This window comes from Typha latifolia, chromosome 6 (genome assembly GCF_019914945.1).
Source record: "Typha latifolia isolate L0001 chromosome 6, TyphaL0001v2, whole genome shotgun sequence".
Taxonomy (NCBI): Eukaryota; Viridiplantae; Streptophyta; class Magnoliopsida; order Poales; family Typhaceae; genus Typha; species Typha latifolia.
In genome coordinates, this window is record NC_133091.1 from 14422670 (window position 1) to 14437843 (window position 15174).

The following is a 15174-nucleotide window of genomic DNA, read 5'->3' on the forward strand; positions in this document are numbered from 1 at the left end:
GTTTTGCTTTTAAGATTGCATTACATTGGACCATTTACGGTTGAGAGTCTTCAATAAAGTTTGGATGAGGCTTTGGATATCCTTTCAGCTTTGTAGATATGGATGCAACACTAGATAGATAGATAGATAGATAGATAGATAGATATACTGATATAGCGTGGCACGGTGCCCGAGGAAATAAACTTGTTTTGGGCCGTCTGACCCGAACCAAGGATTGTTATTTGTTAAGGCCATATGGGTGACTTAGGTGGGTCCGAGCCCCGCCCATTGACGTAGAGGTGAGATTGGAATCAGAGGCGATCCAGGACAAAACCTCGCCGATCGGATCGGTGGCACAAACAGCTTCCCCTCGGTTCCCGGCAACAGCCCTCAGCGGCAGCACCGATTCCTGTCTCTCCTTCTTTTTCCCTCGGTTTTCCAAAGAGGTAACTACTACTACTACTGGTACCATGGACGCCGCGAGCTAGGGTTTCTATTCGATCTCCATGTGCTTGGTGTTGTCGAATTAGGCAACCTCTTTTCGATTTCCTGCTTCTTATGTTGTATGCTTGATTCATTCACAGTTGGATATGGAGGCGGTGTATCATGAGAAGCAGAGGTTGCAGTTCTGCCTGTTACACGCGCTCAATAATCTTATGCAGGTAATGATTTTGCCAATCTGATGTACCGCACCTTATCCCTTTTCTATTCTATATTCAGTCAGTTATTTGAGAATTAATTGGCACTGACATAAGCAAGATAGCTGCTATACACTATGCTTTTGCTTCTCCCCCCTTCTTCCAGACAAGCTTATGCTTAGATCTATACAGAAGTCTGTGTAATCTCTTATAGAGTATTTAGTTGCATACAAGATGTGTTAATTATGTGTAATCTCTTACTCTCATTGACTCTACGCTTGAGAAGACGTGTTAAATATGTGGGCAGAATTGCCAACAGAAGTTAAGATGCCTATTCTTTTACTTTCTACTGGAGTTCCCTTAAAAGGGTTTGCTACTTTGATGAAGGAAATTTTTTTCTCTCGCATGCACTTTATCAATAATAAATTGGAATTCCTGTTATTCATCTTAGACCTTTCTGAGACCTTTTCCTATCTTAGATGGTATTAGAAAGTTTCACTTGACACATGCTATATCGATCTATATGTTGTTTAAAAAAAGTCGAGAATTCAAATATTAGCCTCTGCCTTCAGTACTAAGCAGGATAGAAAATTATATCTCGGTCATGTAAATACCTTCCTAGTTTCAGTTTCTCTTATTAACTTTTGTGATCAGTTAAAAAAAGAAAAAAAGAAAAAAACTTTTGTGGTCAGTTGTTAGAGCTTATCTTTTTTATTAGTGCTGTCATATTGTGGTTGACATAGTTCAATAATAATGTTTTGGATCAGGAAAAGGACTCTTTCACTCGAGCTGATCTAGATGCTGTTGCAGACAAACTTGTTCTTAATGATCCTAATAAAGATCAGTGGACTCCTCTATCGTTTATCTTTAAACCTCACCACAATAGATTGACTGGAAATTATGATGTAAATGTACTTATTGCAGCATTAGAGGCCAGAAGGAAAAAAATAGTTTGGCATGATCGCCGAAGTGGAGCTTCTTCAATTAACTTGAATGCAGAAAAATTGCTGGGTATCATGCTTAATGTACCTGTCAGAAGGTACAATGGACTTTGGAAAGGTAGGCATTGGATCGCATTACGGATCATTGATGGTGTGTGGTATAACTTGGACAGTGATATGGGTGCACCCATACAATTTGAGGACAAGGAAGAAGTTACTGCATTCTTAGATGATGTAATCAGTCAAGGTGGAGAAATCTTAATTATTTTGCATGATGAGCAAGAACTAATTCCAAACTCAGCTTTTTGAAGGTACAATGCCTTTGAGAATGTTTTGATGCTCATGGTGCATTCTTGGAGTAAATTAGAAGGCTTATTGTGGGCGATTTGTCTGTTTGGTGTGTTCATTCATAGCTGCCGCCTGTTGTTGCTGCTTGATTCAAGCTGTCCTTGGGTATCTATGGCAACAGTGTCAATTGATTTTTATGAAGTCCCTTGATGAGATCAAAGGAGGGCAGCTAGGGAGGACTTAGTAAGATGATAAGTGTAGGTGCTCTTGCCTTAACCATCTCTCTTTCTTCAAAGACAGCATTTGTGAAGACCGAGCAACTGGCATTTTCATAGAGGAAAAGATGGCTGGTGGCAGTGCAATTCTTTCTTGTATATAGGCTTTCCTGTTCCTTGCTACCTACCTCCTGAAGCGGTTCATTTTCTGCAGAAGATAATGGAGAAAATATCTTCTCTGGCATAACTTTGTGCCATAAAAATTGCTTTCCATTTTAATTATGCACTCTTATAGAATGTGGAGTTGATGTAAGATGTTTATAAATTTTGCCTGGTTACGTGTTTAGAGGATCATGCTTGTTCTTTGGTTAGTTCAACTTGCTTAAGTGATAGTCTGCTTGTAAATCTTTTATTTATTTATTTTATCTTTTATATGACAAAAAGACCTTAGCCCTGTTTCATTGGAACATAACAAAAGTTGCTTGTAAAGCTTGTGTCTCTGTATATGTTGCTATTCTGCGATAATATTTTTGTTTGCTGATTATTACTAAGTCCTTGCATAAGTTTTCGTACACAGTATTGAACACAGATAACAGACAAGCTCCAATACTTGAACATAAATGTATAGCACAACGTGGGAGTTAAATGCTTCGTAGGCCTTTCAGATTTCGTGGGCCTCTAGGACGAAAGGGAAATGCGGGTCAATTTCCCCAATTTGCCACTTGAGTTTGCCGCCAAAAATTCTTAGCTTCTCATCCGCGAGGATTTGGGTAAGTGTTTGAGATTAGGCATCGAAGCAACCAGCGGTCTGACGGGGATGGACATGGAGATGGACGTCCCATATCCCGAAGAGCTCGAGTGGCTCGATAGCAATGGCCTTCTCCCCGAAGAGGAAGGAGAAGACAACTAAGACGATTACTTCGTGGAAGAGGATCTTGGAGCAGATCAAGATGACCCTTTAGAGGAGATACCTCAACGCATAATCTCAGGTTATTACACATCCAAACTTATTCGCTAAGCTTTTATTTTACCCCTGATTAGATCCTCCCATAGCTCGGGAGAACCAGATCAACAAGTAACGGATCTGGTCAGAAGAAACAAGGACAGAGAAGATTCTAGGGTGCTTCCTTGCGAGTAGGAAGGCGGAACTAAGAGGAGAGCTTTGCACGGTGATATTCTGATGAGGATTGGCTCCATTACTCACCTCCGTCAAAGGATGTGGCTGTTGATGTGGCTTCTGAGGTGGATGCTTCTAGGGAGAAGATCATCTCAAGGTTCGCTTCGGGGATTGAGGGAGAGTTTACTTCAGTGACTGGGCCTAGCAGAGAGGGTTTATGCTAAGACGAGCTCAAGGGAGATGGCTGGAGGACAGAGCAAGTTTGCGACGGAAAGACCAACCCGTTGTGAGTTTTATGAATTTTTTTTTTATCTTTTCTCATTAGCTTGCTATTATTGTTCTCTCTCTAGCTGTGTCTTAATTTGTTGTTTCTGGGTTCATACTTTAACCTTTTGGGTTCGGAGTGCTATAAACATCCAGGATACTAGGATAGTAATTCCTTCGTTGTCCTCAGCAAACATTAATCGCATCTGGTCTTCCTCTTTTCAGTCATATTTCATTGAAATTTAAACCAATTAACCTCCGTCACGGAGATGAACAACATCACAAAGAAAAATTCTATAGTATCATGATACAGAATATCTACCCCCTAATAACAAAATCACACAAAAAAGACCACTGCAGAGTTACTTTGTCACCTCCAAATTTGAGGCTGGTTTCTCTCCAACCTGTTCCTCAGATGCTTAATATTAGGAAGGCGTAGATCTACATAACTCAGCTCAAAGATAATTCTTAAATGAGAAAAGGAAGTGGTTTAAATTTGGGTACCTAGTAGTAAACCTTGCTAAGGTGACGGTAAGATAGTACTCTGCACACAAAAATTCTGATAATGGTTATCACTGACTCAATTAAGGTCGGTATCAACCTTATTTATATTTCACATGCTTTTAATATGGTTCCTTCTGACTTTTAACTTCGTTCAATATCTTTTAGGTGGCATTGCATTTATTTTCAGAGAGAGAAAAGGATAAGCTGGCTCAGCTTGTTGACACTAGGGGTGTAAACGAGCCGAGCTTGAGCGAGCCGGCTCAGGCTCAGGCTCGGCTCAAAATGAATTTCGAGCCTTAGAATTAGGCTCAAGCTCGGCTCAGCTCAAGTCGAGCCGAGCCCGAGCCGGGCTAGACCGAGTTCGAGTCAAGCTCGAGCCTGAAATGAGTCTATTATCGAGTCTCATTCAAGTCGAGCTGGACCGAGCCAGATCAAGCCCAAGCCGAGCACCGCGATAGCTTGAGGAGGATGAGGTAGCAAACATCTTGAGGAGGAGATGAGGAGGCGGAGCTTGGCGAAGAAGGACGAGGCTGCCGGCACCGCGACAGTTTGAGGAGGACGAGCTCACAAGCACCGGTGTCGAATGCATGCACCTCTCCTTGAGGAGGATGAGCTCAAGAGCTTGAGGAGGACGTCGGCAATGCATCTAGCAACCCCTCGTCCAGCTTCAGCGGCGGCATCGCCTCGCACCTCTCCTTCACCTCATTCTATAGCTGAATGCATCCACCTCTCCTTTGCCTCGTTCAGTGGCGGCGTTGCTTCTCCTAGCTTTCAGGCCAGAGCTATTCCGTTCGCAAGGCTACAGTATGTTCCATAGCAGAAGCACCTCTTCTTCAACTCGTTCCATAGAATTTGGGTTTCAGATGCTCGACGGCTAGTGCAACCCGCAGCCCGAGGCCTAATCAAGTGCAATTTCGAGATAGTGATGTGTTACGCTTATTTGGATCACATACCTCACTATCTGCCATGTGTTTTTTACCAATTTACCCTTAGAAGAACAATAGAGAACTAGAGATTGGACGGGCAATGCCAGCAAAGTACCGGCTGGCAAATTTTGGGCCCCACAACAAGCCCTCCTAGCACTCGCCCCGAGGGGGAATTGCATGTGACCCATTGCCTGCCTCATCTTTGCTCGCCCCTAGAATCTCCTGATGGTCTAATCCCAGCTGTTCATTTATCTTGACTAATTAGGATTTAGGACTCGCGGCCAAGTAGCAATACCTATCGAGTCTATCAAGCCGAGCCTGAGCGAGCTGACTCTAGCTCAGGCTCGGCTCGGCATTAATTTTGAGTCAGTTTCGACGGCTCAGGCTCGGCTCATTTCTAACTGAGTCGAGCCGAACTTGAGCTTCAGCCAAGCTGAGCTCGAGCCGCTCGTTTATTTTGACAGCCCTAGTTGACACTATGGTTTTTTATTGTATAACATATACCACTTAAAAAATTGAGCCTCCAGAGAGAATGCAAGGATATGGGGTATCTCCTGATGCTCCTCCACTTTCTCTTGATCCCCGGTCAACAACTTTGTTAACTTTAAGGTTCTTCCGCAATCCATCTATTTTGTCTTCAATTAATATGTTACGGATCAGAGTTGGAATGATCCGTCTAAAGGATGATTATGAAAATTTAGGTGGAGGTAGCTTCGTGAGTTAGGGTTCTAATGGCTCTAGTTTTACCTAAATCGGAGATTGGGATGAAAAGATAAAAATAAAATAGTGGAGATAGGTTGGGGAGTAGTAGGATGGCTGCTGGAGATAGGATGTGGCTAGGGTTTGGATGTTTGAAATGGATCTACGGTTAAGATCTACTCCTATGAAGATAAAAATAATTCAACGGTTAATGTAAAAAAAGATAAGGACGAAAATAATAACTGACTAAACTCATATTTCTCTCAATAATTCCATTCAATTTTATAATTATCAATACATGCCCCTATTTATAGAAGTAAAAATCCATAGCGGATCGAATCCACATACGGATTATCCGATTTATTTAAAATTTAAACAACAAGATGTAAAGCTAGCTAACTAACTAAATCGGCCTTTTGAATACTAAAGTTGTAGATTTGGAGGTTTGCGATCTTATCCAGCTGGTTTGATATTATTCGAACTTATGTAGAATATTCTGCGAATATTTTTTCGAAACTGCGTAGAGCTGAATTTGACTAATTAAATAAAATTCTAACATTCTAACTAAATTAAATAAACAAATAAGATAACTAGACTCAATCTATTGAGTCTAATCTCCCCTTGATGTGATCCGATCTGATCTGATTTGCATCATAATAATATGCACATTTTAGGCTCTCTTTAGCCATGAAGTAGGTCTTGCTGCATGTGGTGAGATATGGCAACTTCTCTACTTGATACCTTGTTGTCCATTGCCTGGGTTCTCGCATTCTTTTTGTGTTATTTTTTTTTTATAAAAAGTATTCATTACCACAAAAATAGGTACAAAACTATTGGGTATCCCTTCTCTACATTTCCTTTGCCTAGGTTCTTACATTCTCGTTTTCTCTTTTGACCATCAAAGTATCTACCTTAATTCTCTGGTATATTACTGTCTCCTCACTTTGGTTAAGCCTCCACTTTTAAGATCCTAAAACAACCTCATTCCAACTAATTTGTTCTGACTATTCATTAAATACACTATGGACTATTCAGTTTAATAACCCATATCATGTTATAAACTACTAACTCGGGGCTTACCTTATTTTCTTGACTATTTTCTTAGACAAGCAAGATCATAACCCATTTGAACTGGGATACACGCTTGGATAAACTAATGGACCCTGTTGCATCTCTAGAAATATGATGTCATATTGCCATTTGACTTTACAGGTCGAGAAGCAGAGAGTTCTCCGAGATAGTGTGGGCAAGATAATGAATCTAACTGATGGTAGCAATAGTAGAAATGAGGCGTCAGCAACTAAACATTTCAAAGCAGTGCCTGCATTTAAGATCTCTACACCAGCATCCACTGAGAACAGTTGTAAACAGAATTTAACATTTATTCAGAGGCAAAAGATAGCCCATGCTGCTCCAAGCCCATCTTCTGCAATAAAGGTTTCCCCAGGGGTAGCTCATCTAAGTTCTTTGATAGGTAATTCTAGCTAAGCCTTTTTATCTAATAGTATATTTCTCTAGAAATTCTTACTTACGAGTAAATGCAGTATGATTCACATGTTTTATATACTTATTTAGCACGTCTGTCTTAATTACTATAGCCTGGAAGTATTAGCTTAGTATTTTCTTTCAGGAAGTACGTTTATCTGAATCTTTTTTGCATTGATCGATATCGGCTACTATAGGATTTAGAGAAGGATGTACCTTTTCGATTATATAGTTTTTGCAAACTCTTGTTTTAAAACAAGCAGGTTTAGAAAAGAGAGTAGCACATATTTAAAAACTCATAGGGATGATTTACAGAAGGCAGAAACAATTGAAAGAGATTTGCACCCTTTAAAACAAGATAGTGTAATGTTGTCCAAAGTGTAATCTTAGCATGTCTATTCCTTGGTTGCAAATTGGTGGTCGAAACAACTTATCCATATCTAACTGGAAAGATTTTTACTTTCAAATTCTTATTTATTATTGGATATGTCAAAAAGTTAGATGTTGGATAGATCATAATTACCACCGTCAACGCAAGTCGAGTTTACAAGGAGTAAAGCAGGTGATGGAAAGTACTTCCAGTGTATGGGTTGGTCAATAAGTTATAGCGAGTCATATCGCAACCTTGAATCTTGCGTGTTGAAAATGCATCCAGAGATGAAGCAGCAAAGTGACATCCTTCCGGTCTGCTTAATGGAGTTTAATTTTGCAAATTTTCATTATTTATGCCATATCATACTTTAGACTAAATTGTTGAATTTCTAACAACTGTAATTTGTTTACAGGGTTTCACAATGCTGTGAAAAGACCAGTGAAGATTCGTGACTTGCTGCTGTAAGGTCGCGTTCGTGATATCCTATGTAAATTTTTAATCCTCTATTAATATTCTGTACGCGGCAATCATAATAATTACAGATACAACACTATTCGAGCAAACCTTAAAAAGGCTGGAAATTTCAAACAGATGCTTCTGAAGCTGTTATTTAATGGTGAGTGATTGCTAGCTTTTCAGAACTATCTACTTGGGCCACAAGCCAAATGTAAAAGGTCGTGGAAACCATTGACATGATCCTACGCATTCATGCGAGACGAACTATAACCGACAAGCTTCAGATGCAATATCAAAAGATAAATTCTCAAATTTTCGAGGCCAAATTAACATAGAGATTCGTGATAACAGTTGAAGAGTACAAGATAAGCAGCATACTTAATCATCGGAGCAAAGACAGGATTGAGTTTAAATTGTGATGTCTCCTTGTTTAATAGGAGAAAGAGCTGTGAGACAGAATGCCTTTTCCTTCTTTTTTTTTTGGTTGGGGGGGGGTGTCTCCCGTCTCTCTCTCACAGAGGTATTTGTAATTAAAACTTCATTTCTGGGCAAAGAGACCTCCGAATCCACCGGATTTCTTGGGGGGAACAGAGACAGAAGTGGTGGACTTCCTGCCGTTGGTCTCCTCTACTTTTTTGAGGATCGGATCGGTTTCCAGGAGCTGGTCTTCCTTCTGCAGTGCCCCAAGAATCCAATCAAACGGCCCCTTCTCCTCCTCTTTCTGGGTAAGCCCACCAACTTTCTTTGTCGCCGCCGTCACTGCAAACGGCCTACGGGTTGCAAGTGCTGCGCCAAAACCCATGCCTAACGATGCCATCTCTTCACTTCTCTACTCTCCCTTGGACTTGTGGTGGCGTTCTAAAAGATCGAGGAAGATTGGTATGTATATCAGCAGGCAGCAGTCATCAGTTATGAGGGCACGAGTCATCCACAAGTGTCTTATCCGAACCGTGAGTTCGTAGTATTAGTTTGTATTACTCGACGGGAAAGCCAGGATTTTATGCGGTCGTGGTTCAGATGGCCTCATCTATTGCCGACTCCACCTCCAGGTCAGATATCTGCCGCGTTGCACAACAAGGGGCCGTCTATCAACGTGGACGGCGAGCCATGTTGCATCATCAAATTTAGGTCCACTAAAATTGAGAATTTCTCATCACATTTATCCCTTCTACTTTCTAGTTCGGTCGAATTCTTCTACAAATAAATTATTATAAGATGACGTTCCTCTACTCCACCTAATTTCCGTCTCCTCCCCTGTTAATGAACAACAAACCAAGGCTTGAGAGATAAATGGAGAGAAGTAAAGTAGATGCCAACAAGTCACATGATTAGTGGGTTGAGACCATTCTACTGATTGAAATATTTTGTCTATGATCCAAAAAGAAAAATGAAAATAGCCTGTCACACTCAAGCAGTTGATGATGTGATCTCTCTTTCTTATACAGGGTCGACACATGAACCATCATAAAGCATCAGATATTCAGATTACAGACACAATGAAAGAAACTTAAACTCGAGACATATGATTCTCATTTTTCAAAGGGCATCTCGAGCTGCGATCCTGCAAGTGATTGCATCAGATAATGAAGATATTGCCAACTCCTGGGAAGATATTTTGTAATGCTGAAGAAAACAATGCAATGATCACTACATTTAGGAAAGAAAAAATAAAGCACATTGTGAAAGTTGGAATGATATCCATACCTTTAGAATCTGCACACGGTTAGCTCTTCCTTCCAATTCTACCAAATCAATCTCTTTCCCATTAATGAGCTTCTCCACGTTTTTCATCTTACAAGGAAGAATCACACTCAATATACCATTTGACTTTGTAACTTCAACAACTCAAGCTATTATGAGTGTTAGCAAACTTGAAATGTCTTGTCAAATTATACAGGGAAGAGAGGAGTGGTGACTCTATTTTGGCGATTCAAAGTGAGATGTCATAATTTGAAGGTGAACTGCTTTGAGCACTGAGTACCATAAATTTATGTACTTACAAAAAACATAAATTTTCTACTTTCACTAACATTAAAGGCAAAGGCTTCACAACCATTCCAGTTTACTAGTGAGGCCTTGTCTCAATTAAAATTTTCAGCTAGCGGAGTCCCATATATGCACAATTAGACTATCTTATGCTACAGTAGCTCAAGCATCAAATATGCAAGACAAATATGTACAAGCTAATTTCCCCCCTTTCGGAGGCTGTTTCAAATTGATTCAAAAAGCACGAGCAGCTCAAACGTTTTTGTGCTTTCTAATTGTTAAGAATCTTGTTTCCACATCATTTATATTTTAGAGCTTCACAAGAAATGCGATTCAGGAAGAATGCAACATCAACCTTCTATATAAGACATGCAATTGAGGAACTTGATATAATTATTGAATATTGATTACTAGAGAATTTTACCTCATCAAGAGATGCATCAAAACGAGCTACAAGGATGTAGGCTGTATCATCAGAAATTCCACATCGCTTCAGGGACTCTGTTATCTATCATAACATCCAATTTGGAGTCATTAATATGCAGAAAATTGGATATAGAAAATAGTAACAACTAAAACATATAGGTACATGTTTAGATCCGGCATAGTTATAAACAAGCTCTGAGTGAAGAGTACGAGTTGTCAGTGAATCCCTTAATTTGGATAGAAGCGCCTTATGAGCTGCTGCTAAAATGGGGAAAACATCTGGTACCTGTTATTTATGGTGGAAACAACATTAAAAAACGTGTCACAGCTACAGTCAGGTAAGATCTTTGCTAGCATTCTACATCTGTCAATTAAAGGAAGGCATTGAGAAGAAAAGATACGTGTGATATTACATCTATGGCTATGCTAGGACAAGCTAGAAAATCATTTTCGGGTTGAACCCAAGAGAAGTTATCTAAAAAATAAGAATTCACATACTAGTAACGCATTAAGAAGTGCTACTTCTGGTTCCATCCTTCCAGACTGCATGGACTCAAGGAGTTCCCTGTAAAAGAACAGAACACATCACTTAATGGTACTAAAACCAAGCCTAGACCATACTAGCTTCAAATATACACTCCTTTGTTTGAGATGAAGCCGAAGTATTTTCCTTGTGCATCAGTGTGTTGAAAATATGCAAGTTGCAAATCTACAATTTTAATGTCCATTAATTTTCAGGAAAGATAGTATCTTTGTTACATGATTACCAACTAGGAGTACTATAATCTAATAAATAATTAATTACACTACCCAACTCTAAGTGCTCTAAACAAAGTAAGTATATAAATGAGAAAATAAGTGAAGGCCACCAAATAAAGGTAAAATAGGAACGACAAAAGCAATTCGTATCAGAGGAAAGAGAGAAAAGATCAAGCGCCGATAAGTAGAAGATCGATAAGGAGGAATAAAAAGAGGATGAAGACCTGCTGTTTGTGACATCGGCGAAGAGGGCGAGGGAGAGAGTGTGAGAACCGTTGTAAATGGCTACTTGGAACTCCTTCATGCCTTCTTCTTCTTCTTCTTCTTCTTCTTCTTCTTCTTCTTCTAGGCTGTTAAAGGAAGCATGGGTACGCTGATTTGGGATCCTTCACGCCTACTGGAAACCCTTATAAATGCTAGGCCTCAACTTTCAACAGGCCCGGCTTAGCCTGGCCCAATATGGTAATATCTTTGTTTTTGTTACGACGGTACCTGACGGTTTCAAAGGCTCAAGATTCAATTAGATTGGTTATGTGCCAATGGGTATGATCATGTTGCATAAGTAAAACTAGCAACTCCAAGTCCGTTTCGATCTTAAAGTGGGTAATTTTTAGGTTCACGACGATCTTCAAAGCCTCAAGTGTCTTCTGATTGGAAGGCGTATAGAATTTTTTGTTGGCTTACCTCTAGCATGTAAAACCATTCCATTAGAATTGCGAAAAATCCATCCAATATCATTGCTCTATTTTGATGGCTCAAAGGGGCCATCAATGTTCAGGCGGGCTTAACCATGGCTCTGATGTCTCCAATAGACTAAGGTGCGGGCATCGAGGGCTATGTTTCTATCTGTAAGGTCATGAGAATAATATTTCTCCATATGAGCTAAGTATTAATAAAGTCAAACACGATGTTATTTCTATTTTTTAATAACTGTAAAAAGGGATTAGCAATAGAAAATCTTTCGATCATCCTATCACCCTTATTTAGCCAGTCACCCTTAATCTATATGTCAAGTCCCAGATTTGTTGAATAGTGCACGTGATAAATAAAATGTTCAATATTCTGAATATTAGAATTGCATATTGTACACGTTGAGTCTATGGAATTATCGTATTTTCAAATTTTATCTCTAGTTGGTAGGTTCCCCTAAATCATTTTTCTACAAAAAAAAATAAAAGTGCAGAGAGAAGCAATGGGCAGTTTCCAGCGCAATTTCCATTAATCTGATCATCACCATCTTGAGGCCGCTTATTTCACAATAAATGGTAAGCAAATTTAGTCGAAATCAGACCTTTAGATACCCGAGTCCATACCCACTTATCCTTCTTAGGATCCCTTGGGAGCGATCTATGGCGTTAGCCAGGAAAGTCCCAAACTAAAGATAAACTAAGTCTACTAATATTCCACATCCCATGTTAAATTAATCTAATCGTTTTCTTAGCACCAAACTTAATGTCTATATTGATGTAAGGTGGTTTCTTAGAAGGTGGCATGTTAAAAATCCTAGGGTCGCTGGCACCTTTTCAATCTCGATGTTATTAGAAAGAGGGTTTCTTTCATACAATAGAATTAATTTTTTATCTAGGAATGAAAGATATTACCGGTTCAGCAGGTAATTTTTTTAGATATATAATCTTGCACATTATTTTTTAACAATTATATTATCTTAATATTTTATTAAGTAAAAGATATATATATTATTAACTGAGAGTAATGTATATATATCAAAATAAGGGTATTGATGTCTTTTATAATTAACTTGATGAAAATTTAATTATATTTTATTTGTTTGATTATTTTTTATTATTTACATATATCTCCCATTAGTTTAAGATTAATTTAAATTAAATTTTAATAGATAGAGATAGAGAATTATATTTAAATTGAAATTTATCTCCAAATAATTAAATTTAAATTATTTAATATTAAATGATATCTCCTATAATTAAGACATAATTATATTTAAGAGAGAAATCTTAACGGAAGAAGAAAAAAAATATGTAGAGCGCTTCTTCCGCACCGTAAAGTTAATTGTTTATCAATCACTTTGATGAAGATCTAATGGTTAAGATCTTCAAGAGTATAACAAGAAAATTGGGAAGTTACGCACACGTAATTAATCTTCTTAACTAATATACTCTTTCTTACGTAATGTAGTTTTGGAACCGCTACCGGAAAACCGATACCGAATATGAAAACTGACTATTATAGCCGTTGGATTAAGATTATAATTTTTAAAGATGCATTAAAGTATTTGCCTATTAGAAAAACCAAATTTGAAATCAACACCCACCTTATTAATCAAGTTGAGCATGACTGAATAGTTTTTAGTCCTCCTTTTTCTACCTCAAAAACTAACTTACCATATTTGTACCGCATCAACTTTAGTTAGAACATGGCAGAACAACCTTTATCTTTATTGCGATTCCACAAAAATATTTTAGTATACGTAGTCATAGAGTCAATAACAGACAAGGGTATTAACAAAATTACACAGCTTGTAAATATGAATAATTTAATAAGTATAATCCTTTCAGCTTGAGATAAATATCTCTCCTCCGGTCGTTGAGCTTAACTTGAATACGGTCAGTGATATCTTTAAAAGCATTAGCTCTCAGACGCTTAAGAGAAATATCTACCCCAAGATATCGAAAAGGGAATGAACCACGATGGCTGTGATGGGGAATGATAAAAATTTAATAAAAGTTAATATAATTAACAGACAATGGATTAGGGAGAACAAATATGTTTTGTAGGAAGGAGGAAACTGTCAAAACATTTGTTACTGAGATGTGGGTATGCCAGGAGAATTAATAATGCTATGAGATCTATACATATTTGGCAATATGGGTGCTCTAAATAACATAAGTGAGATATGGATTATGAAGAAGACTTAGGGTTTGAAGAAAGGCATTAAAGATTGGTGACAAATCTGGATGGCTGTGTTTGTGTGGTTTATTTTCTGTTAGAAGAGTATGAAGTCTTGGGACGCAAGTTTGCAGAGGGATGGAATGCAGAAGAAGACAAAACTTATGCTGGAAGGAGATAGCAGAGGAGCTGAAGGCTTGATGCTATTTTGATGTTTCTGCTGTATTTTGGGTGAACAGAGCTTGATGGAAAGTGAAAGCTTTTTGGAATGGATATATAGCTGCTGAAGTTGGTGCTTCTGCTTGTGGAAGATAGATGATATTATGCAATCTAGACAAAATTTTTGGTTACGATTTGTGTTTTGTGGATGTAAATAACTTGGTGTAGTATAGCTATACTGTTGTGTAGTTTGTTAACAGTGGTGATTATAGTGTAGGAAGTTGTTATATGATGTTAATTTTTTTTAATTGTATAGGTTTATATATATATATATATATATTATATGTATGTGTGGGAACAAGTGAACTTAACTAATAATTAGATCTCCTCCTTTGAGGATTAGAATATATAAATGGATAATTTCTCTTAGATCTTATGAATTATTATAATTTTCTGCATTCATTCTTCAAACTATTTTTAACCATATAACTCTTAATCCAAAAACTATTTTGATTTAGAGGTCCATATAGTTATCCTTTTTTTAGTTTAAAAAAGTATTTATAAATACTTTTTTTTAATTCATGGGATGCATGCAAGTAATAAAAAAAGTTTTAAAATATATATGCAAAACAGTAATAGATTAGGAAGTTTAAGTAAAATTATTTATAAAATAAATTATACACAACTAGATGAGTTGTATCCCTACGAAGACATCTTATTTCACCAACGATATATCTTAAACCTATTCTAATTAATTCTGTCAAGAAGGATCACCAACAAAGTAGTAGTAGTGGTATATCAAGATGCTTTTTTTTTTGAGGAAATATTAAGATGCGTGGAAAATTGATATTTCGAGGTTTTCTTTTTTCTGTGGATAATTCTATCCGAAATTATATGCATGAGATTTAAGATGGTCAAACATAACATGCACGAATTGAAATGTCTTAGATACGTGAAAGGAACTTTCACATTTAAAATATTGATGGCACAGTCAAGTCATAAGCGTAACTACTCATACACAGGTTAATTGATTTTACCTCCACAAATGAAGAAGGCAAGCTGCATATTATCTTAATCTTTTATATGCTATC

At 37.8% G+C, this 15174-nt stretch overlaps 3 protein-coding genes across 4 annotated transcripts; 2 read left to right on the plus strand and 1 right to left on the minus strand.

Moving 5' to 3' along the window:
• The first annotated feature begins 128 nt into the window (after window positions 1-128).
• LOC140790714 (josephin-like protein) lies at window positions 129-2550 on the plus strand. Its single transcript, XM_073140915.1, has 4 exons — window positions 129-425; window positions 564-641; window positions 1385-1869; window positions 1972-2550. The coding sequence occupies exons 2-3, from the start codon at window positions 570-572 to the stop codon at window positions 1865-1867; spliced, it is 555 nt and encodes a 184-aa protein (XP_072997016.1). The 5' UTR covers window positions 129-425; window positions 564-569; the 3' UTR covers window positions 1868-1869; window positions 1972-2550.
• A 304-nt stretch (window positions 2551-2854) lies between these two features.
• On the plus strand, window positions 2855-8070 carry LOC140790716 (uncharacterized). Its single transcript, XM_073140919.1, has 4 exons — window positions 2855-3050; window positions 3115-3464; window positions 6784-7045; window positions 7842-8070. Exons 2-4 carry the CDS (start codon window positions 3396-3398, stop codon window positions 7892-7894), a joined length of 384 nt encoding a protein of 127 aa, XP_072997020.1. The 5' UTR covers window positions 2855-3050; window positions 3115-3395; the 3' UTR covers window positions 7895-8070.
• Window positions 8071-9213: 1143 nt separating this feature from the next.
• On the minus strand, window positions 9214-11481 carry LOC140790715 (uncharacterized). 2 transcript variants are annotated; one of them, XM_073140918.1, is made up of 6 exons: window positions 11281-11481; window positions 10796-10862; window positions 10461-10583; window positions 10296-10379; window positions 9590-9676; window positions 9214-9446 (listed from the first exon to the last, which is right to left on the minus strand). In XM_073140918.1, the coding sequence occupies exons 1-6, from the start codon at window positions 11358-11360 to the stop codon at window positions 9393-9395; spliced, it is 495 nt and encodes a 164-aa protein (XP_072997019.1). In that variant the 5' UTR covers window positions 11361-11481; the 3' UTR covers window positions 9214-9392. The 2 variants fall into 2 exon arrangements, with proteins under 2 accessions (XP_072997019.1, XP_072997018.1); XM_073140917.1 differs by having other exon boundaries at window positions 9214-9508; window positions 11281-11443.
• Between the last annotated feature and the right edge of the window lie 3693 nt (window positions 11482-15174).

Coding starts and splice junctions, on each gene's coding strand:
- LOC140790716 (XM_073140919.1), top strand. CDS start 3,396: ATGCTAAGACGAGCTCAAGGGAGATGGCTGGAGGACAGAGCAAGTTTG. Junction 3,465..6,783: donor GACGGAAAGACCAACCCGTT/GTGAGTTTTATG, acceptor TTGACTTTACAG/GTCGAGAAGCAGAGAGTTCT. Junction 7,046..7,841: donor TCATCTAAGTTCTTTGATAG/GTAATTCTAGCT, acceptor ATTTGTTTACAG/GGTTTCACAATGCTGTGAAA.
- LOC140790714 (XM_073140915.1), top strand. CDS start 570: ATGGAGGCGGTGTATCATGAGAAGCAGAGGTTGCAGTTCTGCCTGTTA. Junction 642..1,384: donor CGCTCAATAATCTTATGCAG/GTAATGATTTTG, acceptor GTTTTGGATCAG/GAAAAGGACTCTTTCACTCG.
- LOC140790715 (XM_073140917.1), bottom strand. CDS start 11,360: ATGAAGGAGTTCCAAGTAGCCATTTACAACGGTTCTCACACTCTCTCC. Junction 10,863..11,280: donor GCCGATGTCACAAACAGCAG/GTCTTCATCCTC, acceptor GTTCTTTTACAG/GGAACTCCTTGAGTCCATGC. Junction 9,677..10,295: donor TTGATGCATCTCTTGATGAG/GTAAAATTCTCT, acceptor CTTCCTTGTAAG/ATGAAAAACGTGGAGAAGCT.